Source organism: Dama dama, chromosome 5, assembly GCF_033118175.1.
Source record: "Dama dama isolate Ldn47 chromosome 5, ASM3311817v1, whole genome shotgun sequence".
Lineage (NCBI taxonomy): Eukaryota > Metazoa > Chordata > Mammalia > Artiodactyla > Cervidae > Dama > Dama dama.
In genome coordinates, this window is record NC_083685.1 from 91,265,521 (window position 1) to 91,288,706 (window position 23,186).

Consider the following 23,186-nt stretch of genomic DNA (forward strand, 5'->3'; position numbering starts at 1 on the left):
GGAGTGAAATACTGATACATGCCACAATATGAATGAGCCTTGAAAATATTATGTTAAGTGAAAGAAGCCAGTCACAAAAGATGATTCCATACATATGAAAGTCCACAAGGGGGAAACCTATAGAGACAGAAAGTTGATCACTGATTGCTTAGGGTTGGGAGGGAATAGGAAGGAGATAACGAGACGGCAAGAGGTTTCTTTCTGAGGTGATAAAAATGTTTTAAAAATTGACTGTGGTAATAGGTACATACATCAGTGACTAAACCAAAAACCACTGACCACTTTATTGTTTTTTTATTTATTTTTTTTACTGACCACTTTAAAGGTGTTAACTGAATAGTATGAATTTTATGTCAATAAAGTTATTAAAAAATAGTAGTTTTGACTTCCCTGGAGGTCCAGTGGTTAGGACTCCACATTTTCAATGCTTAGGGTGTGGGTTCGATCCCTGGTCAGGGAACTAAGATTCCACATGCCTGGTGGTACAGCCAAAAATATAAAAATAATAAATAAGAAGTCTGAAAAATACTTTAAAAGGTCATCCCACAAAAAGCACCTAGACAAGTACTCATCTGATTTAGGTTCTAACCATGGATACTTTTACCAACACTCAACAGAAGAACCAAGTTGGTTCAGCTTAATCACAGATTGGATCCACTGCACCAGAAGATTTCATTTGTGTAGCGCCTACCAGAATCATCCAAGAGTCTGTTAAGAATACACAGTCCTGAACTCCTTCAAGAGAGCTTTGGTAGGACAGAGATGAAGCCCATGACTCTGCTTTGCTATGTTTACACATGAGTACAGTGCCGATGATCAGCAAACACATTCAATACAGACACTTGCCTGTGTGTGTCATCTGGATGAAACCCATCAGATTTAACGTACATTTCTAAATAAATTCTAAAATGCTGAATATATACCTTAGTTACAGAAAAAATAGCCTCCAAACTTAACACTTTTTTGAAAATTAGTCCAAAGGTAACTGCATCACTTTCAGACTTCTCATTTGAACAAAAGGGCCATAGAGCTCTAGAGAAAGAAGCATAAACAGCCATAAAAAGCACAGAGCTGGACTACATTTTTATATAGTGACACACCTAAATCAAACGCCTCAGTACAGACCACATCACAAATACCTGGTACTACTAACCGGAGAATATTTACTCTTGAACATTTTAATGGTTATAATTCAGAGCCTTATGTCTTGTTCATCCCATCACCTTCCTAGACTCTATCAGAATTTTAAAAAGTAAAGAAATAAAGTACAAGTAGACTTTTTCAACAGTAAATGCATAAACAAAATAACTTCTAGAAGTTCCTTATCTGGTATTTCATCTGGAAAATGTAGAAAGTCCAAAGCAACTCCCCTCTGTGAGTTCACCTTAAAAGGGGGGAGGGGAGCAGAATTCGAGGTGCAGAGAAGACATGTCCCAAAGTTTATGAACTCCATCCCTTGGAGGGAGGGCAACATGCTTTCTAGACCTTCAGTTTCTTTACTCTTGCTTCATACTCAACTCTGAAGAGCATAGTTTCCAGGTTTTCTAGTTGGAAGCAGTTATGAAGCAGCAAATTAGAAATAAAGAACTACTCAAAGACATGATGACAGCAGGAAGTGACAGCCAACACTATGTCAATAAGGCAGAAGATTCGGTAAAGCTATAAAAAGTACACACAAAAGTACAACCTTACTTTGAAAAGCATCTCCTAAGGGCATTAGGGTATTAAAGCTCAGTGTAAAACTTCCCACTCTTTCAAAGCTAATCTCCCTATTTATCTTCTGGAACCTTCTCCTCCCATTTCCTCCAGAATCTTGCTCCATGAATCATCCTCTCTTCCTTACCATATATTGACCCTTTTCTTGCCCAAGGACTCCTTCCCCTCATAAGAAAAATATTCTCAAGTCTCTTCCAAATAACACAAAGGAGCCCTTCTTTCACCCACACTCTTTTCTAATTACTTTCTTCTTTACTTCAGAAACAAGGTTTTGATAAGAACAATCTCTATCTGCTACCTCCCCTTCCTCACCACTCATTTATCTCCTAGCTGGCTACAACACAACTATCTTTTGACCACTTACTGCACTGTAGCTGCTCTCACATGGGTCATTAGTGACCTCCTCATTGCCAAAGTCAACTCACTTACTACTCTTGGCTCTGTTGAACTCTCTGAGACATCTGATCCAACAATGACCAGTTCCTTCCTAAACTCCCTCTCTACTTAGAGTCTGTGATGCCACACTCACTTGGATTCTTCAGTTCTGGGATGCCAGCGGGACGTATGCAAAAAAAGGAGAGAAGGGTTCATGATCAAACAGATTTGGGAAATATGGTATTAAAGTTAAACAGGTTTCTTTACCTCAGGATTTCTCATATTTCTTAGGATTTCCCATATCAACACTGATGTGTATGATGACTTAACAAGATGAGGTCAGCAGTGTTTCCCAAACTTACCTGACTCCTCCTTCCCTTTCAAAGAACTACCTCATAGGACAAATTGAGAAACATGTTTTTGGGTAACATTGTTCTTGATGTTCCTTTTCAGTCTTATCTGCAGGATCTTTTTCTTCCACTAGCTTCTCAAAGGTCCAAGTTCCTCAAAAGTTCACTTTTAGTGCTTCACTCATCTCATGCCTTTAGTCATCCACTTGTCTCAACTTACACATTCACCGTAGGTGATCTTATTTACCTTCATGGTTTCAACCCAACTCTAAAGTCAACAACTGACTCTTGACACTTACTAACATGTGCAACCTTGGATCTTGGCTTCATAATCTATAAACTGGGAATAATGATAACTAATTCATAAGGACTAAATGCGTGAAGTATTTCCCACACTGTATTCACATATTTAAACATTTAGGCAAAAGCTCAGTAAATGGTCTCAATCAGACTAAACAAACTTGTCTCCAGTCTTTCCATGTGCCATCTGCCCCAGGGGTATGTACCAACTCTTGTCTCACAGCTTTGAAGGCAGGGACTGATTATTTTAAATATCCTTATACCCGTAGGGCCTGAAATATAAAAGACATTCAATTAAGATGTTTTAGGTTGTTTAATTAATATTCATCAGATATGGATACATGTTATCTTTGGCTATTTCCAAACATCAAATTCACCTTCAAAGGAAGATTTGCTACCTTTGAAGATACTTATAAGAGCTGAAGGCAATGCCAAAAAAAAGGAGTTCCAAAGATGCTAAGCAAAGTTGCATCATTTGCACAAGTACACTGCCGACTTCCCTTGGAGACTAGACAACAGTCTTTTGCATGTATAAGCTCTTTTTTGTTTTTTAGAAGAATTAATCTTATTATCCAAATCCTGGAACTCCTTAACTAACTGAAATCTTCCAAATAAATAAAGAAAAACTGAAGTCCAGAGCCAAATTGGCTACTCTTCATCAACATCTGCCTTAGATGTTTTCTTGCTTTTGAAAACTCTGTAATTCTCTCCAATATAAGACCAGAAGAGTCAAAGTGCATTAACCCTGCCAAAACTTTAATCATGTTTCAATCCTTTCCCTACATTTTTCATAAGCGTTTCTCCAAACCTCTCTTAGCTTTAGAAGACTTATTATTAAAGACTATACACTTATTTATTGTAAAAATGACTTACATTTCAACACAACTTCTCTTATAGAAAAGTAGAAAAACCTCTAAATCTCTTTAAGTAAGAAAATAAATGTCTAAGTAGCTTTCCAGCAATCTATACCTATCCCCCTTTTACTAGCAAGCAGTATTTCCTGATATCATGGCAATATCTGTACAGCTATCAAGATACAAAAATCAAATTTCCATGAGACCTAGTTCCATAACCACAGTAAGATTAAAAAAAAACACACATCATAAAATAAGACTCAGTAGCTGAATTTAAAATCTAAAAGGATAAATCATCCAATCACAGATGAACAGATCTCAAAGGATATTAGGAGAAAAAGAATCACAGATAAGAGAGACCACAAGATATTTAAAGTAGTAAAAGTATAAGCTCATATATTATAAATGCCACATAAATTCCCGTGGTCATATAGTACTGATATTTAACCATTCTTACTACTAACTTTCTGGAATCAGGTACGTACCCAGACACAGATTCCTAAGAATCTGCAATGTAAGTTAAATTCTATGGGAGAACTGCCAGTATCTGTTATTACCCGTGCTCATACTGAGCAAAGAAACACCACCCCGTTACTAACATACTACATCACTTCATGAGTCACTTTATTTTTTTTTTTCTTTTTTTTTATTAGTTGCAGGCTAATTACTTCACAACATTTCAGTGGGTTTTGTCATACATTGATATGAATCAGCCATAGATTTACACGTATTCCCCATCCCGATCCCCCCTCCCACCTCCCTCTCCACCCGATTCCTCTGGGTCTTCCCAGTGCACCAGGCCCGAGCACTTGTCTCATGCATCCCACCTGGGCTGGTGATCTGTTTCACCATAGATAGTATACATGCTGTTCTTTTGAAATATCCCACCCTCACATTCTCCCACAGAGTTCAAAAGTCTGTTCTGTATTTCTGTGTCCATGAGTCACTTTAAAACAAGATTTTCCTCCTTTAAAACAACTCTATACCAGGCAACAAGTGATAAGGTACAAGTTCAGACAACTTTACTTTCACTAGAACATATCAGACAGCACTTGAACAAAAGCACATTGTTGATCTTAAGAGTTTTACTTTCTATCACTGTTATTCTTACTTTCAAATTTTGGCTCAAGAAAAACATTCAGAGGTTGCATCTTTATCTACGGTAACCTACAAAATAAGTACTTCCTCTAAGAAAAGGGAGGGTCTATTTGTCTTCCTACATGGCAATTTCTTAAGTTATATTTATGCCACACTCTTTATGATTAATTATATTTGAGCACCACAATCTGACTCAAGCTATTGAAGTCCCCAAGTATTTTAAACAACAACTTCACGTTACTCAGAGAGTGAGTATACAAAGATTATTATATCTTTATATACACAAGAAGTATTTTTTGTCAGTAGTATAAGATCTTGTTAGGCATATGTGTCAATGCTGTAATACACATCACCTTTAACTGCTTATGGTTCACTGTAGCTTTCCTTGAAAATGGTTAATATCCTTGATGATTAATCTGAATGATTAATCTGAATGTTTCCCAGATGAATTTTCTCTTTAGGGCTTCCTAACATCTTCAATTCAGTTTACTCAGTCATGACTGACTCTTTGAGATCCCATGGACTGCAGCATGCCAGGCTTCCCTGTCCATCACCGACTCCTAGAGCTTGCTCAAACTCATGTTCATCAAGTCGGTGATGTGATCCAACCATCTCATCCTCTGCCATCCTCTTCTCCTCTTGTTCTCCTTCAATTTTTCCCTGCATCAGGGTCTTTTCCAAGAAGTCAGTTCTTTGCATCAGGTGGCCAAAGTATTGGAGTTTCAGCTCAGCATTAGACCTTCCAATGAATATTCAGGACTGATTTCCTTTAAGATTGACTGGTTGGATCTCCTGGCAGCCCAAGGGACTCTCCAGAGTCTTCTCCAACACCACAGTTCAAAAGCATCAATCCTTCATCACTCAGCTTTCTTTATAGTCCAACTCTCACACCCATACATGACTACTGGAAAAACCATAGCTTTGACTAGATGGACCTTTGTCAGCAAAGTAATGTCCTTGCTTTTTAATATGCTGTCTAGGTTTGTCATAGCTTTTCTTCCAAGGAGCAAGTGTCTTTTATTTCACGGCTGTAGTCATCATCTGCAGTGATTTTGGAGTCCCCCAAAATAAAGTCTGCCACTGTTTCGTCATCTATTTGCCATGAAGTGATGGGACCAGATGCCATGATCTTAGTTTCTTGAATGTTGAGTTTTAAGCCAACTTTTTCACTCTCCTCTTTCATTTTCTTCAAGAGGCTCTTTAGTTCTTCTTCACTTGCCTTCTGCCATAAGGGTGGTTTCATCTGTGTATCTGAGGTTACTGATATTTCTCCTGGCAATCTTGATTCCAGCTTGTGCTTCATCCAGCCTGGCATTTCTCCTGATGTACTCTGCATATAAGTTAAATAAGCAGGGTGACAATATACAGCTTTGACGTATTCCTTTCCCAATTTGGAACCACTCTGTTGTTCCATGTCCGGTTCTAACTGTTGCTTCTTGACCTGGATACAAATTTCTCAGGAGGCAGGTAAAATGGTCTGGTATTCCCATCTCTTGGAGAATTTTCCAGTTTGTTGTGATCCACACACACAGTCAAAGGCTTTGGCATAGACAATAAAGCACAAGTAGATAGTTTTATGGAATTCTCTTGCTTTTCCTATGATCCAACATTTTTTCTGAACGTTGGCAATTTGATCTCTGGTTCCTCTGCCTTTTCTAAATCCAGCTTGAACATCTGGAAGCTCATGGTTCACATACTGTTGAAGTCTGGCTTGGAGAATTTTGAGCATTATTTTTCTAGCATGTGAGATGAGTGCAATTGTGCAGTAGTTTGAACATTCTTTGGCATTGTCTTTTCTTGGGATTTGGAATGAAAACTGACATTTTCCAGTCCTGTGGCCACTGCTGAGTTTTCCAAATTTTCTGCCATATTGAGTGCAGCACCTTAACAGCATCATCTTTTAGAATTTGAAATAGCTCAACTGGAATTCCATCACCTCCACTAGCTTTGTTCGTAGTGATGCTTCCTAAGGCCCACTTGACTTCACATTTGAGGATGTCTGGCTCTAGTAAGCATTCCATTTATTATCACTTTGTTGTTTAAAAGCCTTTACACCATACATTTATAAGCAAGTTAAAAAAATTGCATTAGAAAAATCAAAATATCCTGTGTAAATGACATACGTCACAACTTAAACAATAAAAAAGAAAAAAATTAGCATAGCATATTTCTGGGCATCATGTTAATTTTGGGTTTTAAATTCGGAAGCAGTAATGTTAAGAGTTTTCCCTTGAAATACAATCCATAATTCTCATCTTAACCCCTAAAAGAGTGACATTATTGACATTAGTGACATTATTCCTTTGGCTACACTCATCTCTTATAAATTTTGACTGGTGTGGCAGGAAAAAAACATCATCATTGGTCCATGTTGTACATCAGGAGTCAAGCTAAGCCCTGGACAACCTCCATTTTTTCATCTTTAAACATCACATGCTATACCTATAGTAACAACACAGCTACCATTTATTGAAGGCTTAAAAGGGCCAGGTTCTAAGCTAAGCATCTCAAAATAGTAACTCTGGAGTTGTATCAAATATCCATTCAAATTTGCTAATTTGATTACATATGCTCAGAAGAGAATAAATATGAATGAAAATAAATGTTATTGTTTAGTGCACATGATTTTAGTACATGCCATACCTTCAACAAGTGCATGCAACAAAATGAGCATGAGATGGGAGAAACTGTGCCCCGTCAGATACTCTCAGTTACAAAGTTGTACTGTAATAACATGGATATTGTTCTTTACAGGTGATTTAAGGGATTTTTCTTTCAAGATTAATTTTGACTATAATTTGACTTTTTCCTATATGTTAACTCTCAAACCCTGCTAAAGTGGGATTTCACTGTATCTCATTTGGTCCTCATAAAGATTCTATAAAATAAGTATAAGTATTTACCCTATCTTAGAGAAGAATTGATGCTTTTGAACTGTGGTGTTGGAGAAGACTCTTGAGAGTCCCTTGGACTGCAAGGAGATCCAACTAGTCCATCCTAAAGGAAATCAGTCCTGAATATTCACTGGAAGGACTGATGTTGAAGTTGAAACTCTAATACTTTGGCCACCTGATGTGAAGAGCTGACTCACTTGAAAAGACCCCGATGCTGGAAAAGATTGAAGGCGGGAGGAGAAGGGATGACAGAGGATGAGATGGTTGAATGGCATCACTGACTCAATGGACATGAGTTTGAGTAAACTCCGGGAGTTGACGATGGACAGGGAGGCCTAGTGTGCTGCAGTCACACAACTGTTGTGTGCAGGACACAACTGAGCGACTGAACTGAATTGAGAGAAGAATTAAGAAGCAGAGAGACTGTGCAACTTGCTTGGCAGAGATAGGATCCAACTAGCTCTTTCTGATTCTGATTGTGATCTGATTTCAGATCCACAGCGTCTGCACTTAACCACTATGCTATATTGCAATATTCAATGTCCATTTTCCAGATGAAGAATGAGAGGCACAGAAATGATTAAGCAAACTTGTCCAATATTACACTGCTAGCAAGTCTTTATAGCAGGACTTAAACACAAACTAAGTGGCCCACAAGATAAATCTGGGCCACAGGTGTGTTCTGTTTAGCTCCCAAAATACATTAGTTTAAATTTCATTAGTTGTTATGAGAGACAAAGTTGGACAATAGCCCTTCCAAACATCTTCTCCCTTGTTGCCACTCAACAATTAAGACGGAAAGTCATAGGCTTGCACTCCCAGGTTCTCTTGCAGCTAGAGATAACCATGGAACCTAAGCTCTGGCCAGAGACTTTAAAAGAAGTCTGCTAGGAATTGAGTTGGTTTCCAGGAAAACTTTTGCTTGCCTAAGTAAAAGTAAAGCTAACTGTTGGCACTGTATCTTTCACTTCTTGGATCAAACACGGATGTACTGCCAGGAGCTACAACAGACATTTTTTAGGCGAAGACAAGTATAAAAATGGGACTCCAACATACTATTAATGACAGAACAGAAAGATGTAAAGAACTTGGATCCTGATGGTATTGTTAAGCTGCTGAGTGAGTTAGTCCTCAACTATATATCTTTGGATTTCCTGCTAGACAAACCAAAAATATTCTTATGGTTTAAAATTGGTCTTTTGTTACTTGTAGCCAAAATCTCTCCCAGACAATACAGTTGCCAACATTTAAAAATCAAGAAATTCACATGACAGTCTGCATTACTAGTGTTTCTTGAAATAGAAGATTTTTCCCTCAACACTGGGTCTGCATTCTCACTTGGTCACAATTGGTAGCCTCTGACAAGAGAGTTTAAGGTCTCCAGCTTACCGCAAGCCCCATTTAGTCAGCTTCATTAATTTCAGTCACCTGTCTGATCCCACCACATTTAAATGTATGACCTTCTGTAATTATATCTCTCAGCATGTCTAGCCTAGAATCCACATGACCACCTGAATGTCTAACATCTCAGAAAACTTCCAATCAATTTCTCCTAAAGGCATAGTCCACAGTTTTTACTACAGCAAAAACTCTCCTGAAACTGCCCAAAAGTTGAGTTATTTTGAACTTTATCCCTTAGAACCAAACTCTGGAAATGATTTAACAGGAATTAGAATAGTTAATTTTCTAGTTTTGGAACTCTGTGGAACCCTAGGAAACAATATTTATGAATAAACTCCAAGATTTCAAGAGTAATCAAAGGTCTAAGAAACATCCTGGATTTGTTCCATAGAAGTAGCAAAGAAATATAAAAATCACTGTAACCAAAACCCCCCAAACAAGAGACTGGTTGTGATTTAGTAATCTTAACAGGTATGTGAGCTTGCACTACCACTGCACATTACTGGTAAAAGGCTTAGGATTGTGATATCCAAACCTATTAAGATAGAATTTTACAAAAACCTCAAATGCCACAGGTAGGGATGATGTTGTGGGACATTTCAAAAAAACTGTCATTTAGGATAGCTACATAATGGAACCTTTCACGAGAAGCAGTTTCGAGACATGATCTATATCTCAACTGCCAAGAGACCATTTCTTGTCAATTCTTCAGACAAAAACATAAATGAAAGGCTGAATTACTTTAAATATCACTCATGTATGCTCAGTGAGCACTGGACTCATATGCTTAGTGCAAAACTTCACTGTGTCTTTATCTAAAAAGAATTTAGATAGCTTTAACGGTAATTGTAAACCACCACAAACAGTTTTCTCTATCTTCAAATGTACATCATTACATATTACTTCATTACCATTACAAAGATTGTTGTGTCAATTTCAATCCAGGGTGTACAACTTGTCATAAAGTGATACATCTGAAAGTAATACATATTTGACACAATTCAGTGAAGACCCAAATACATCATCTATAATAAATTTGCTTTGGAAGCAAAACTTCCAAATCATATAATCTTAATCTTTAAAAATTAAATACTGCTAAGTAATTCTGTGCAAAGAGCAAAGAATTAAATCCATTTAACATTCGTAATCACTAGCTGTTACTGAACACTCACTATGCTATAGTCCTAGACATTGTATTAAGCATTCATTTAGTTATTTCATGAAAGCCAACAATAATTCTTTAAGATAAGGAAACTGAAGCTTAGAAAGGTGATTTTCCCAAGGTCTACACCTAGTAAGTGGGAGAGCTGGGATTTTTAACTCCAGAATCTGGCTCTAGAACCTAAAGTCAATTTAACCACTATGCTACACTATAGCCTACTCCCTTAAGAACAAGAATGTAAGACATAAAATCATTATTAAATTAGCCAGAGAGGGAAACTGTCCTTTGGGGTCTGGATTTGGCAGGGAAGAAAAGTATACCGAGGATCAGTGTACAAAATACTTCTTCAGAGAACTATAACCAAGAAAGTAGCAGCATTAAAAGAAAATTATTTCAGTATCAGTGTCACATTTGTTACTGATCTTGAAGAAATTCTGCTCTCAATTTCCAGAATGGTATTTCAAAAAGTCAATAAAAAAAAAATCAAGTGAAGTATGCAAAAAGCAAAATGAGAAAAGAGAATTATCTAATTTTAGAGAGGAGTCAGGAGATAATTATAAGGCATTTTCTCAACTATTGACCCATATATTTTCAAATAACACTTTTGTATATTCAAATATTTTCCAAAGGCAATTATCCATTTCAATAATTTTGCTCCTTGTCCTTGAATTTATGACAAGTGATCTAATTCTACACTATAAGGTTTCACTCTGGAGTCCAGACAGCCATTGCAGCAAAGTTATTTCTAATTAGAGAATCACTATCATGGTTATTTCAGAAATGTGAGCCACAAATAGAATACAAAACTTAAAAGTACAAAGTCAAAGAGGAGATTTCAGTGTATCAGCAGAAAGAAGAAAGAGTAAAACACAGAACCTCAATCATCCAGTTTTCTAGATCACATGTTCAAGACAAGGTAACTTGTTTTTAAAAAGAATACATTGTACTAGAACCTTAAATGTGCACCATAGGGACTTAATAAATGTCTGCAAAGGAATGCCATTCAATAAAGAGAAAAAAAAACATCTATGGAAAAAAAAAATGTAAGCCTGGGACCTGTTAAAACACTGAGCACCATGAATCACCTGAAAAGACAACTGGAAAAAAAACCAAAGACTACTTTCATAAGCAACCGTTCTAACTGCCATATACTGGTTTTCTAAACAAGCTCATCAAACACAGAGGTTCAAATCATCCTTGGGGCCTTCCCTGGTGGTCCAGTAGTAAAGAATCCACCTGCCAAAGCAGGGGACACGAGGTGGATACTCGGTCCAGGAAGATCCCATGGGGCAGTTAGGTTTGCGTGCCGCAGCTACTGAGCCCGTGCTATAGAGCCCGAGAGCTGCAACTTCTGAAGCCTGCGCACTCTAGAGCCCACACTCCACAGCAAGAGAAGCCGCCGCAATGAGAAGCCTGTACGCAGCAACTAGACGGCAGCTCCTGCTCGCCGTAACTAGAGACAAGCCCATGCAGCAAGGAAGACCCAGCACAGCCAAAATAAATAATAAAACTCTTTTTAAAGTTTAAAAAAATCATCCTTGGACCTTTAAACTTCTTCATTTTGTACCACAATTATATTCTTCTATATGACAATTTTAAGAACACAATAAGACTTTTCTCGGTTTTGTTAATGAAATTTTCTCATTTTTTTAAGAATGAGAAATTATTATAGATTAAAATCTCACAAAAATGGTGCTTAAATGGATATCTCCTAAGAATACTTTCTTTCTCCTAAGAGCCTCATATTTCATCTTTAAGATTCTGTATCCTGCAAGAATGTTTTTTAGGCAAGTGGAGGAGTTCCTGGGTTTTTCAGCCACACCTTGCCTAACCAAACTTCCTTTACAGCCTGTACAGCTTCCTTTGAAGTTTAATTGGAAACCACAGAATCAGCATAAAAGTGCTCAGAGTTGAGAAAGTTGCAGCCTGTAGAAGACAGATCAAAAAGACAAATCAAAATATTATGCTCATAGAAATCTTAAGGAAAACCTTTTCAGCACTCTCTCTAGGAAGAAATAGGTTGTCTCTATTTTCTGACAAGGTTCAATAATAAAAACTGTAATCTAAATGCAACCAAAGTCTGAACCAAAGCTCTCTTATTATATCATATGTGAGTTTATCCAGTTGCTTTGGAAGTACATCTTCAAAAAGCTGCATTCAATTTCTACTGCCAGCTCCTGGTATAGCCGGATTAGACAGATCATTCTTCTCAACTATTATTTCCTTGTTGTGTGTTGTTCAGTTGCTAAGTCGTGTCCGACTCTTTGTAACCCCGTGGACTGCAGCATGCCAGGCTTCCCTGTCATCTACCATCTCCCAGAGTTTGCTCAAACTCATATCCATTGTAGTGAGTGATGCTATCCAACCATCTCATCCTCTGTTGCCCGCTTCTCATCCTGTCCTCAATTCTTCCCAGCATCAGGGTCTTTTCCAATGAATCAGCTCTTTGCATCAGGTGGCCAAAGAACTGGAGCTTCAGCTTCAGCATCAGTCTGTCCAATGAATATTCAGGGCTGATTTCCTTTAGGATTGACTGGTTGGATCTCCTTGCAGTCCAAGGGACTCTCAAGAGTCTTTTCCAGCACCACAATTCAAAAGCATCAATTTCTTAGAAAGCATTATTTCCACATACAAAGATACATTTAAGTCCATAAACACCTTTAAACACACTCAGTGTCCTCAGATTCTCCATATTTTAAAAAAATCTGTCAATTTCTGTTCTGTTTTGCCACACGATTCATAACCTTGATCATTAAAAGCATCAACACATACAGCCTATGATACAAACTAAGGTGACCACTTACAAAGATCTGCTCTACCATAGAGCAAAACATCCAATAGATTAATATGCTGCTAAGCATGGCCTAGAAAAATTGATAAGTTCCCAAAGGGAAAAGATCTTTAAAGATCGTGGTTGCATTAATCATTCTTAATGGTACTCCAGGGTCATTACAAAATCATACACAACATACTCTGTCACAGAGACTGGCAACTAGAGCTAAGATGCCCCAATGTTTAAAACATAGCTATTATTGAAGAAAAAATATACAAAAGAGAGAAAAAAGAGAAACTAATCCTTGAAATAGGCAGTTCATGTGAATTATATTGTCATAAAACAAATATCCTACCCACCAAACGTGTTATAATAAAAAGTTGCTTAACAACCAAATAGCAACTCTAAATTACCGTCATTATAAAAATGACTAATACTTCATGAGTGCATGCATATTTGATGCCAGGCATGATGCTAAGGCACTTTAATTCTTATTTCTGTGCAAGAAGTACTATATTACCCCTTCACAGATGGGCAAACTGAAGCACAGAATTGTTAAGGGACTTGTCTAAGTCTAGTAAGTTCTAAAGGTGGGGTTCAGATTCAGGCAGGCTCTTTCCAGACGTTACACTCTTAACCACTGTGCTAAACTGCTTCATGTAGCTACAGGCATTTCTGAAGGCCTAAAAAGGGAGAAATGAAAATATTTTCAGGGATTCCCCACTCTCATGTGATTTATATTATAATCATTGGCAGATACTATTTTTAGTCTAAACCACAATCACTTTCTTAAACCTCAAAGAATCAGTGAGCTTCCCTAATAGATTAAGATAATGTGTTATGAGTTGCTAACCTGTGGTTTATTTTAATTCTTGCCTGAGACATGCTAAGTATCATAATTGTGGAAAAAGGGGGCTCTTCCAAATTGTTGCTCTTTCTATAAAAGTGTCTGAAGCAACAATTGGAGAATCATTGTTCTAATGATTAACTTGCACAGAATGTCTTCCCTTAAAGTTCAATGAATAGAATTTCATACATTCACATGCATGAAACATTAGAAAAAGAGGTTGCTGTTGTTTTTAAGTGGGGGGAGGTACAGAGCAGGAAGAGGGACAAGGCAGTACCTACAAACACACACTCTGCAAAGACAGAAGCTTCTGTGTCTGGCTACCATGCCTTAGACAACAAGTTCTACAATCATCACCCTGTGGAGAAACTGACTTCTAATTGTGAATGGAACTGAAAGAGATTAACACTTAATATTTGGAAGTAATAAACATATCTTTCATTTTCTTAGCTCCAAAGATCTTTTGCTCCTCCAACTTTTCCAATTAATCCATTAAACATTCTCTGTCCAGTACCTTGTAGAAAACTGACATCTCCTTCCCATCCATGCTCACACTTGGTTGGTGCTTCTCCTAGTCCCCTCAACATCCTAGGGCTTTGTTTTGTTTTAATTCACGCTTAGCTTATAGCTGCCTTCCCCTACTAGACCTAGAAATTCTAAGGCAAGGACTCAGAAGTCCTTGCTGGCCTTCTTTGTCTTCCTCAAGGCTTACGCATCAATTATGATCACTACACTGTAATATAATTACTTATTTAATATACTCTAAGCTTCCTGAGGCCAGGGACTAACTGGCTGCTGGATCCCCAATCCTGGCATGAGTGAGTAAATAAATAGATACCTTCAGAATCCAGTATAGCACAGGATACAAAAAGGGACAAAATTATCTTAAAAAAAAAAAAAAAAAACAAGCAGCTTCAAGAAAAAAATCAAGGCTGTAACACAGTAGATTACTTCTGACCATTTCTTTCTAAGCATATCCTTTCCCACTAAGTAAGTGAAATTATTTCGCTTTCAGGAAATCTAGGGAATCATGGGAGCTTCCACTACATTTTGGAGCCAAGATCACCTCACCTGACTTTCTCCTGACAAACAGGAAAATGAGGGGCACTGTGAACAGCAGCTGTGCTGCTCGGCTACACAAGAAAATGCAGGGCAGTTTGTAAGTGATTCTGAAAAGGATTCAGTGCTGAAAACCAGAGGAAGAGAATGGATGGTATTACCTACACAAAACAGCACTCATTACCTCCTTGCTGATTAACAAGACTCCTTAAGGTCTCTCCTCCCACGTACACAGAAACTCTGGCATATTTCAAATTGGGTAGTCTTGTCAATAGACACAGAGGTTGTTTGTTTTTTTAAAGTAGTTTCCCTACTACTGCTAGGTTTCTTGAATGAGTGAACAAATAAATGAAAAATATGAACATGGAAATGCCTACTATGAGCTAGGCACTGTGTAGCCAACATGACAACAGGCATTTAATGGGAAAACTGCAAAGTGCTAAGCCTCCGGAACCAGGAACATAGCATGCAATGGTGCTGCAAGGGACGGCAGTGTGGGCTCTGCACGGTGCCTTTTTCAGAATGGGCATCATCTAGAATCTGCTCCCTTTCACTTAAAGCCACAGAAAAAGGACAAGAGACTTGAAGACACCTTTTGAGTACCAAAGGCCAGCTCTTCCTTCAAACCAGTCAAATTTTAAAATCTAAGCTAGTTTGTTTATTTTCTGTCCATGCAATTTAATGAATATTAAATAATAAGCAAGCTCCTGTGGGACGAGCAATGGAACTTCACTAGAACACACTCTGGCTTGTACTCTAATGCAGTGTTTCTCAGAGGTGGAATTAGAAAAAAGGAGTGGTTGTTACATAAAATGAACTGGGACAAGTTAACTATTTGGAACAAAATTAATTTAGTATTCACATTATGCAGTAAAACTGAGTATAAACGTAATCTACAAAACAACTTAAGAAAATACTAGTGAATATTTCTCTGTTCTATTGATGGAAAATTGAACAAAGCAGAAAAACAATGGAAACACACAAAGACTTTGAAATGACAGTATTAACGTGTTTTAATGTCTGTACATCAAAATGAATAAAAAACAAAATGGCAAATGAAAGCCAAGGCAAAACATGCAACATAACAGAAAAAGATTAATGTTATAAGTATATGAAAAATATTTACAAATCAATATGGCAAAAATACCTATCCACAAAGAAAGCTAGGCTAATCACATGACTGACTTAAACAGAGACTATAAAACAAATAACAATAAGTTATTTGAAAAATGTTTAACTTCTGATTTAAAAAAAAAAGAGGTAACTTAAAACAACAAAATACTAGTGGTGAAGAGAGTTCTGGGGTCAGACACCAGAACTATAACCGTTGGCAAAGTTTTACTTTACTCATTTTACTTCCTTGAGATTCAATTTGCTTTGTAAATTAGAGATAATAATACCTACACCACAGGAGTGATGTAAAAATTAAACAACTGGGGACTTCCTCAGTGGTCCAATGGTTTAGACTCCACCTTCCAATGCAGAGGGTATAGGTTTGATCCCTGGTTAGGGAATTAAGATCTCACATGCTGCACGGTGCAGCCAGAAAAAATTAAACAATATAAAACAATATAATGCATGTAAGGTACTTAGCACAGTGTTTGGTATACAGTAAATGTTCAATAAACAAGAGCTATTATGATCAAAAAAAGAATGATGACAACATTCAGGGTTGATAAGGGTACATGAAGCAGACATTTTTATACACAGCTTGTCAACAAAGCTTGATTCAACCTAAAACAGCAATATGTATCAAAAATCTTAAGAGTAGTCATATCTTGGGGGCTTCTGGAAACAAAATAATGCTTAAAAACAATGGGAAAAATTGCTAACTATGACTATATCCATCAATCCATCCATTGATCTGTAGTCCAATATTTTTGACCCTGGTGATTCAAAAATATATCAATAAACCAAGTCCCTGGCTGAAAGGTTAGTTAGGAAGATAAGCAATCAAACAGTCAAGTACAATAAAGAGATAAGAGCCACGACGGGTAAGAATAGGGTGCTATGGTGCACGTAGAAGGAGCACCTACCATAGTCTGGGAGTGGAGTCAGGGAAGCTTCCCAGAAGAAGTGACATTTAAGCTGAGACCTGAAGGATGAGTAGGAATTAGTCAGGTAAACAGATGAAGGGAAGGTGTTCCAGGTAAAGGGAACAGCATGTGCAAAAGCCTAGAGATCCAAGGGAGCATGGCAGGTCAGCTTGACTGAGCAGTGTGCAAGGCAGGGACTTGGGAAGAGACAAGGCTGAAGAGGTAAGCAAGGTTATCTTATTAAGTCTTGCGAGCAAAACTCTGGAGTGTAGACTTTATTCTAAGGGCAACACAAACACTGAAAAATCAAACAGTTTTAATAAATAAAGGGTTAATATTCATAATGTACCAGGAGCATACACAGGTTGAAAAGGATGCACAGTTCATAAAATGGAAATACAGGACTGTAGTTGAATAACTCTGGAAGTTTACTAAAAATCACTGAATTGTACAGTTATTAAAACAGGTTTATTTTAGGGCTTGTAGACTGTACTTCAATAAGCTATCTTTCTAAAGAAAGTTAACAGAAATCCCTAATAAACATCTCAAAAATATTCAACTTGTCTAATAATAAAATACATATCAAGCCAACTAGGTACTACTGTTTACCCTCAAAAATTATCAGTGATTAACAATAAAATGAGAATATGCAGTGTTAATAAAGCTAGGAGAAATGAGCATTCTTACACTATGTTGTTTTGGAGTAAATGTTAATTGGAAACAACCTTCCTAGAAAGTATAAGTATGTAACAGGAATCATAAAATTGTTTATACTCTGAGATCCTGTAACTGTATTTCTTGAAACTTTAATAAATGTTCCAAAATGTTGTCAAATATTTATGCACAATGATGGTCACTGCAATGTAATTTAAAAGTTGGAAAAAACCTAAATATTCATCAACAATGGAAAGGTTAGAATGAGTTATAACTACTCAATGCAGCCATTTAAGTGATTTGGCATACACCTATGATATATATAAAACTTTTTTAAAAAGCATACAAAATTATACATACAGCAACACTTCAGCTATATAAAAATACACGCTCAGCTGTATGGCACATATCTTTCATTCTCTTTTCTGTGCTTTTCCATATTTTCCAAATTTCCTACAGTTGGCCTGTATTATTTCTATAGGTTAAGAAAATTTCTAAAGCTGTCTTTGAAAAATTAAAAAGCATCACTTTTATTTTATATAAGTCAATTTCATACTTTATGGCTTTATTTGCTCTGCCTAGAGAGAGAGGTGTGGTCATATTTGAACATATGTAATTCAATAATATCTACTTATCCCACATCCCCACTTGTATATATATATAGATAAATGAATTTCCCAATTAAAATGTGCATCTTAAACATCAAGACTTTGGTGAAACTTGGATGGGTCTCTATCTACAAACACACTTTACTCAATCCTGACTGCTTAAACCAAGACAAAATAAGATTAAGCTTTCTTATAAAGATTTGGGGTCATCGCTATAACTATATAATAGCTGCTCTAAAGGAGTACTGGGTCTTAGAGAAATATACTTATCCTTACATTAAGTAGTCCCTAACTGCTAAATTTTTTCCTTGGGTCAGCTATTTATAGGTTTTCTTCCTCTGCCCTTGCTGTAAAAACATCAACTATCATTTTCCAGAACTATAAGGAGCCTGCCTTTAGCAGCACCTGATCTTTTCCATTCATATTTGCTGCTGGTAATCTTCTAAGAGTATAGAAACTAAATATTCAAGTTTATAAGGTTTTTGTGTAAACTAGGAGAGAACAGGCTTCAAATAAGGGTATCACCAAAAAATGATTTGTACAGACTTGGATGATTCTGTTCTAGACAGTCAAAACAGACAATATATAAATGAACTCAAAAGACAGTGTGAGTTCTCAATTGCATCTTAAGTCTTGATTCCTTTACTGGCAGTCAAGTTCTCAGGACCAGAAACCAATATGCTGTTTGTCTTACTACACCATGGAAAGAGATATGAACCAGGAGCCATGGAACTTGGTTCTAGTGCTAGATCTTATCCCAACCAGTTTTGTCATCTTCAGTAAGCCTTTTAACATTGATATCTGTCCTGTGTAATTTCTGGGGCTATTCTAGAATCAAATCGGACCATGAACACAAAACATGCTGAAAAGTATATAGCACTATACAAAAACAAAAGATTTTTATGGTATTTCACTGTGTTTATATAACCCTGGATCAATATAGATATCTGTTCAGAAAATTCATACCAGAAAGATAGAAGGTAAGAGATCATTCTTAAATTGCTTCAATTAATTAAAACCATCTATTATCTGGGAAGAACAATATATTCCAAGAGTTGGCAGCTCTGATCCCTCCTCCCCGATATCCAATAAGCCCCAGGTTCTGTGTGTCTTTTCTACAGTCCCTTGCATTTGTCCTTCTCTTTCCCATTCCCAGTTCAAGCCTTTACTATTCACACCTAGGCCACCGTAACAGCCTCTAACAGGCTCTACTCATGCCTTTTCTCCCTCTCTCAACTCCCCTGGCCCATAGCTGGTGGATCAGTTTTCTTAAAACACTACTGTGATCATATTTGCTCAAAACCTCTAAGGACTCTCTATTACCACCTCTGTCAAGTTCAAATTCCTAAGCTCAGCAGTCCCTTTGCAGCCCTAGCTGCCTCCTCAGCTTTATCTATTACCACTCTTCCAAACAAATCCTTCCTCAAACTGGTCTATTTAAATCTCCTCAGATATGCCTTGTATGTTTCTGTCACTGAGTCTTGGTGTATACAGCTTCTCTCCACCTGGAACACTTTCTACTCCCCAGCTTCTATCTCAGTCTATAAACATTCAACGATCCCTTCAAGGCCTAGTTCAAGGGTCACCTAACTATGTTATATTCTCTTTGATTCTCAAGAAGGAAAAAGATGGAAGATTCTAAAGTTAGATACATCTGGGTTTGAATTACATCTTCAACAGCTGAGTGTCACTGGGTACATTCCTTAATAGCTCTTTGCCTCAGTTTTATCAGTAAGATGGGGATAAAAGAAATTTCCCTTGAGCATGCTGTAAAGAGTAAATAATCTATGTAAGGTAGTTACATGTTAGATACTGGTTTTGCTACTATTGCCACTAGTGAATTTATCTTAATTTGAATTCATATAATACTTATGGCCATTTACAAACTGGCTGTTGCTATACATTTAGTTTCATTCCCCTCATACTCCTTTTCTACTCTCTCATCTCATTCTTGCCCCTCCTCTAGACTCTATGCCTTCCCTCTCCACCTCCCTCCCAAGATTACATGACCCTGAAGAACAGGGTCAATATCTTATACATCTTACTACTATAATAGTCATTTACACCCAGTAGATGATCAATAGATTTGTTTAATCCCTAAAGAAAAAACACTGAAGAGCTGACAGTATTAAAATGTCTTACCTCCTATAGTGAAACACCGTAACAGAATGCTTAAAATGATAACAACATCTAAATCTCCAGTCTCACAAAATTAAATCTCTCCTTTCATGGTTCTGTAGATTGTTTCTGCTCTCTCTTAAAACAAACAACTCAACTTTTCCATGCAGCAAGAGACACAACAGCAAAAATATCCAAGTCAGACAGCAGTCGAATACTGGAATACAAGGACCATGACAAAACTCAGCTGAAAAAGCTCTGGGTGAAGTGGAATAGGAAGACAACTTAAAGGGAAAGGTAACTGCTCATAGTTATGCTGACAACACTGACTGTTTCACACATACACACACACACACACACACACACACCCCAGTACCAGGATTCCTTTTCTCCCAGGGTTATATATAAAATGAAATAATCAGGCTACTATAGCAAGTAGATGTAGAAATATCAGTCATTTAGCTCAAGAACTGAGCTTACCCATGATCAATTTAATTACCTATATTAAAGTGCCTATTAACATACCTCAGGATTCTAAAATAAGCAAGTGTTGGCTAATGAAGTTATATCAAATAGATATGGTATTACTGTATACTAATCATTCACCTCAAGAAAATAAGTATAATAACATGATATACATATATTATTATTACAGCATCAATTGTTTTCAACACTGCCCAAGGAAAAGCATGTCAATATAATTCTGGTTTCTGGTTTACTTGCTCGACTCAACCAACCTTCAGTTGCTCTCTCAGCCAAAATCAGGCCTGGTAACCACTATCCTCAAAAGGTTTACAAGGAGAGTGAATTAAGCTGGTCTGATGGTATGTTAATGACTTTCCAACAACTAGCATCAAGTACCACATATAAGAATAACATACATTAAATTTCCAATCTTATGATACTTGTCTTCAGAAGACCCTCAAGTATTTTACTAGCTTTCAAGTGCAGCTATTCTAAAATCACATAATCTTAAGAGTTAGAAAGAGCCCTTACACCATCTCCTAGGCCAAAGGACCTCCAGCCTTTTGTTTGAACCTTTCCAAAATGAGCACTCACTATTTTGCAAGGCAGTCCATCCAACTGTTACAAAGTTCTTCCTTAGCATGAAAATCTGCCTCCCTGAACTTCTATCCAAGGATCCCAGCTAGTTCTGCAAACAACACAAGGTAAGGTAACCTCTGAAGTATAATCGCTTCTAGAATAGGATATAGCTGCCAATTTAATCACACAAAGTGCAAAAGCTGGCTCAGGGGGAAAAAAAAGGAAACCACTACACACTACACAACAACATTTTGAAATTCAGGAAACTGTGTTGAAATCACAAACCAGCATGTTTTCAAGATGTCAAAGCGCACACCTCAGTTGATATATAAATTAAGAGTAACCCGAATTTTTACAGTGGAAGGTGTTTCAGTGTATATTGAATACGTGTTTGCAAGTTGAAACTACTAAACCCACCAACCTAGTTTTTAAAATTACAGTTCTGTAGGAAGTTCCAAATGGTTTTTCCAATTTCTCATATATTCATTCCATCTATTTCCCTCTAAAACATCTGGATTTTTTTTTTTTTTTAAGATCCCATTTCGCCCCACTGGTGCAATATTTCATTTTAAAAAATAAATATTTCCAGAAAGAAAAAAAAAAAAAGCCTAAAAGAATGGAGTAAAGAAGTGGGGGTGGGGCGAAGGCAAAGAAGGGCCCAGCAGGAAAAGGCTGGTTACTGGGTATTTTCCTTCTGGAAGCACGCTTCACTGGCACTGGCATCTGAAGTAACGAGCCATACAAACACGACTCGAGAACAAGAACGATCATGAGCAATGAGTGTGATGCATTAATGTCTGTGAGATGTAACTGAATTGGCACTGGTCATCAAGCAGCGCCAGATGCTTCAGGACCTCGCCGAGGAAAGGTGAGAGGTCCAAGGAGCAGAGACCCCCGCCACCCTCTGGGGGAGGGGAGATGGCGAGAACCCTAGGAGTAACTACCGTTCAGCCGTCCAATGCAGCCCAACGGACAGGACACAAGAAAGACAGCAAGTGACCAGGGGGAAGGCAGACGCCCGGAGAGCCCGAAGAAGGGCGGGCTGTGGGCGAAGGCGGAGCGGCTCCCTGAAATGGGTGCGGGCAAGGGGATGTGGGTGTGGGTAAGGGGTATGGCAGGAATCCCGGGGTCCTCTCCCTGCAGCAGAGCAACAGAGGGTAAAAGGAAGGGGGAGGGTGAAAAGCAAGAATGACTCATTCCCGAAAGGAAGTGCTCAAGCCAGAAGAAAGCATGCCACAGGGGGCTTCGGGGCGAGGATGGTGAGGCGCTAGGTGCTCAGAGTGACGGGGGCACAAATCAACGTCCGGTAGTTCCTGCGGCTCGTCTTTCAGATGGGGGTGTGGGGGGTTCGCGGCAGCCGGGTGCCAAGGCCTGGGAAGCGGCGCGGCGCGTGCGCAGTGGCGCTCGGCGGGACCCGCTGAGGCAAAGCGGAGCCGCAGTGACAGAAGCGAGCGGAGCGGCTGCCGGGAGGCGACTCACCGAGGCGCAGGGGCTGGAGGTAGTGCTGGGGGTAGGCGACCGCTGGACCGTGACCAAAGCCATCTAGGCGCTGCTGGGCTGTTCCGGGCAGGGCATTCTTGTCCCGAGTGGGGGGGGGGGGGCGGGAGGGGGACGGAGCCGGGATGGGGCAAAGGGGTGTGGGGTGGGGGGTGAGGGGAACAGGGAGGAGGAGGAGGAGGCCGCGCGAACGGCCGCAGACTCCGCACCCACCACCGGACTCTCGCAGACTGACGCGCCGAGCGGGCGGCTGGCTGGCTGGCTGGCGGGCGGTTCGGCAGCTGCGGGGCACAATGAGCGCTCCCAGTGCGCAGGCGCCACCTGTCAGCAACCGCCTCTCCCCTCCTCGCGCGCCGCCGCCTGGCCGTAACCCTTGAGTTGCCGGAAGCCGGCCGGGTGC

General features: G+C 38.5%; 1 protein-coding gene across 2 annotated transcripts in view; it reads right to left on the reverse strand.

The window, feature by feature from the left end:
- The window catches only part of SSH2 (slingshot protein phosphatase 2), a 229,516-nt gene extending 206,600 nt beyond the window's left edge, over positions 1 to 22,916 (reverse strand). For both annotated transcript variants that reach the window (XM_061142991.1, XM_061142989.1), the window contains exon 1: positions 22,769 to 22,916. In XM_061142991.1, coding sequence (XP_060998974.1) covers positions 22,769 to 22,831 — 63 coding nt within the window. In that variant the 5' untranslated portion in view covers positions 22,832 to 22,916. The remainder of the gene's footprint in view (positions 1 to 22,768) is intronic.
- Between the last annotated feature and the right edge of the window lie 270 nt (positions 22,917 to 23,186).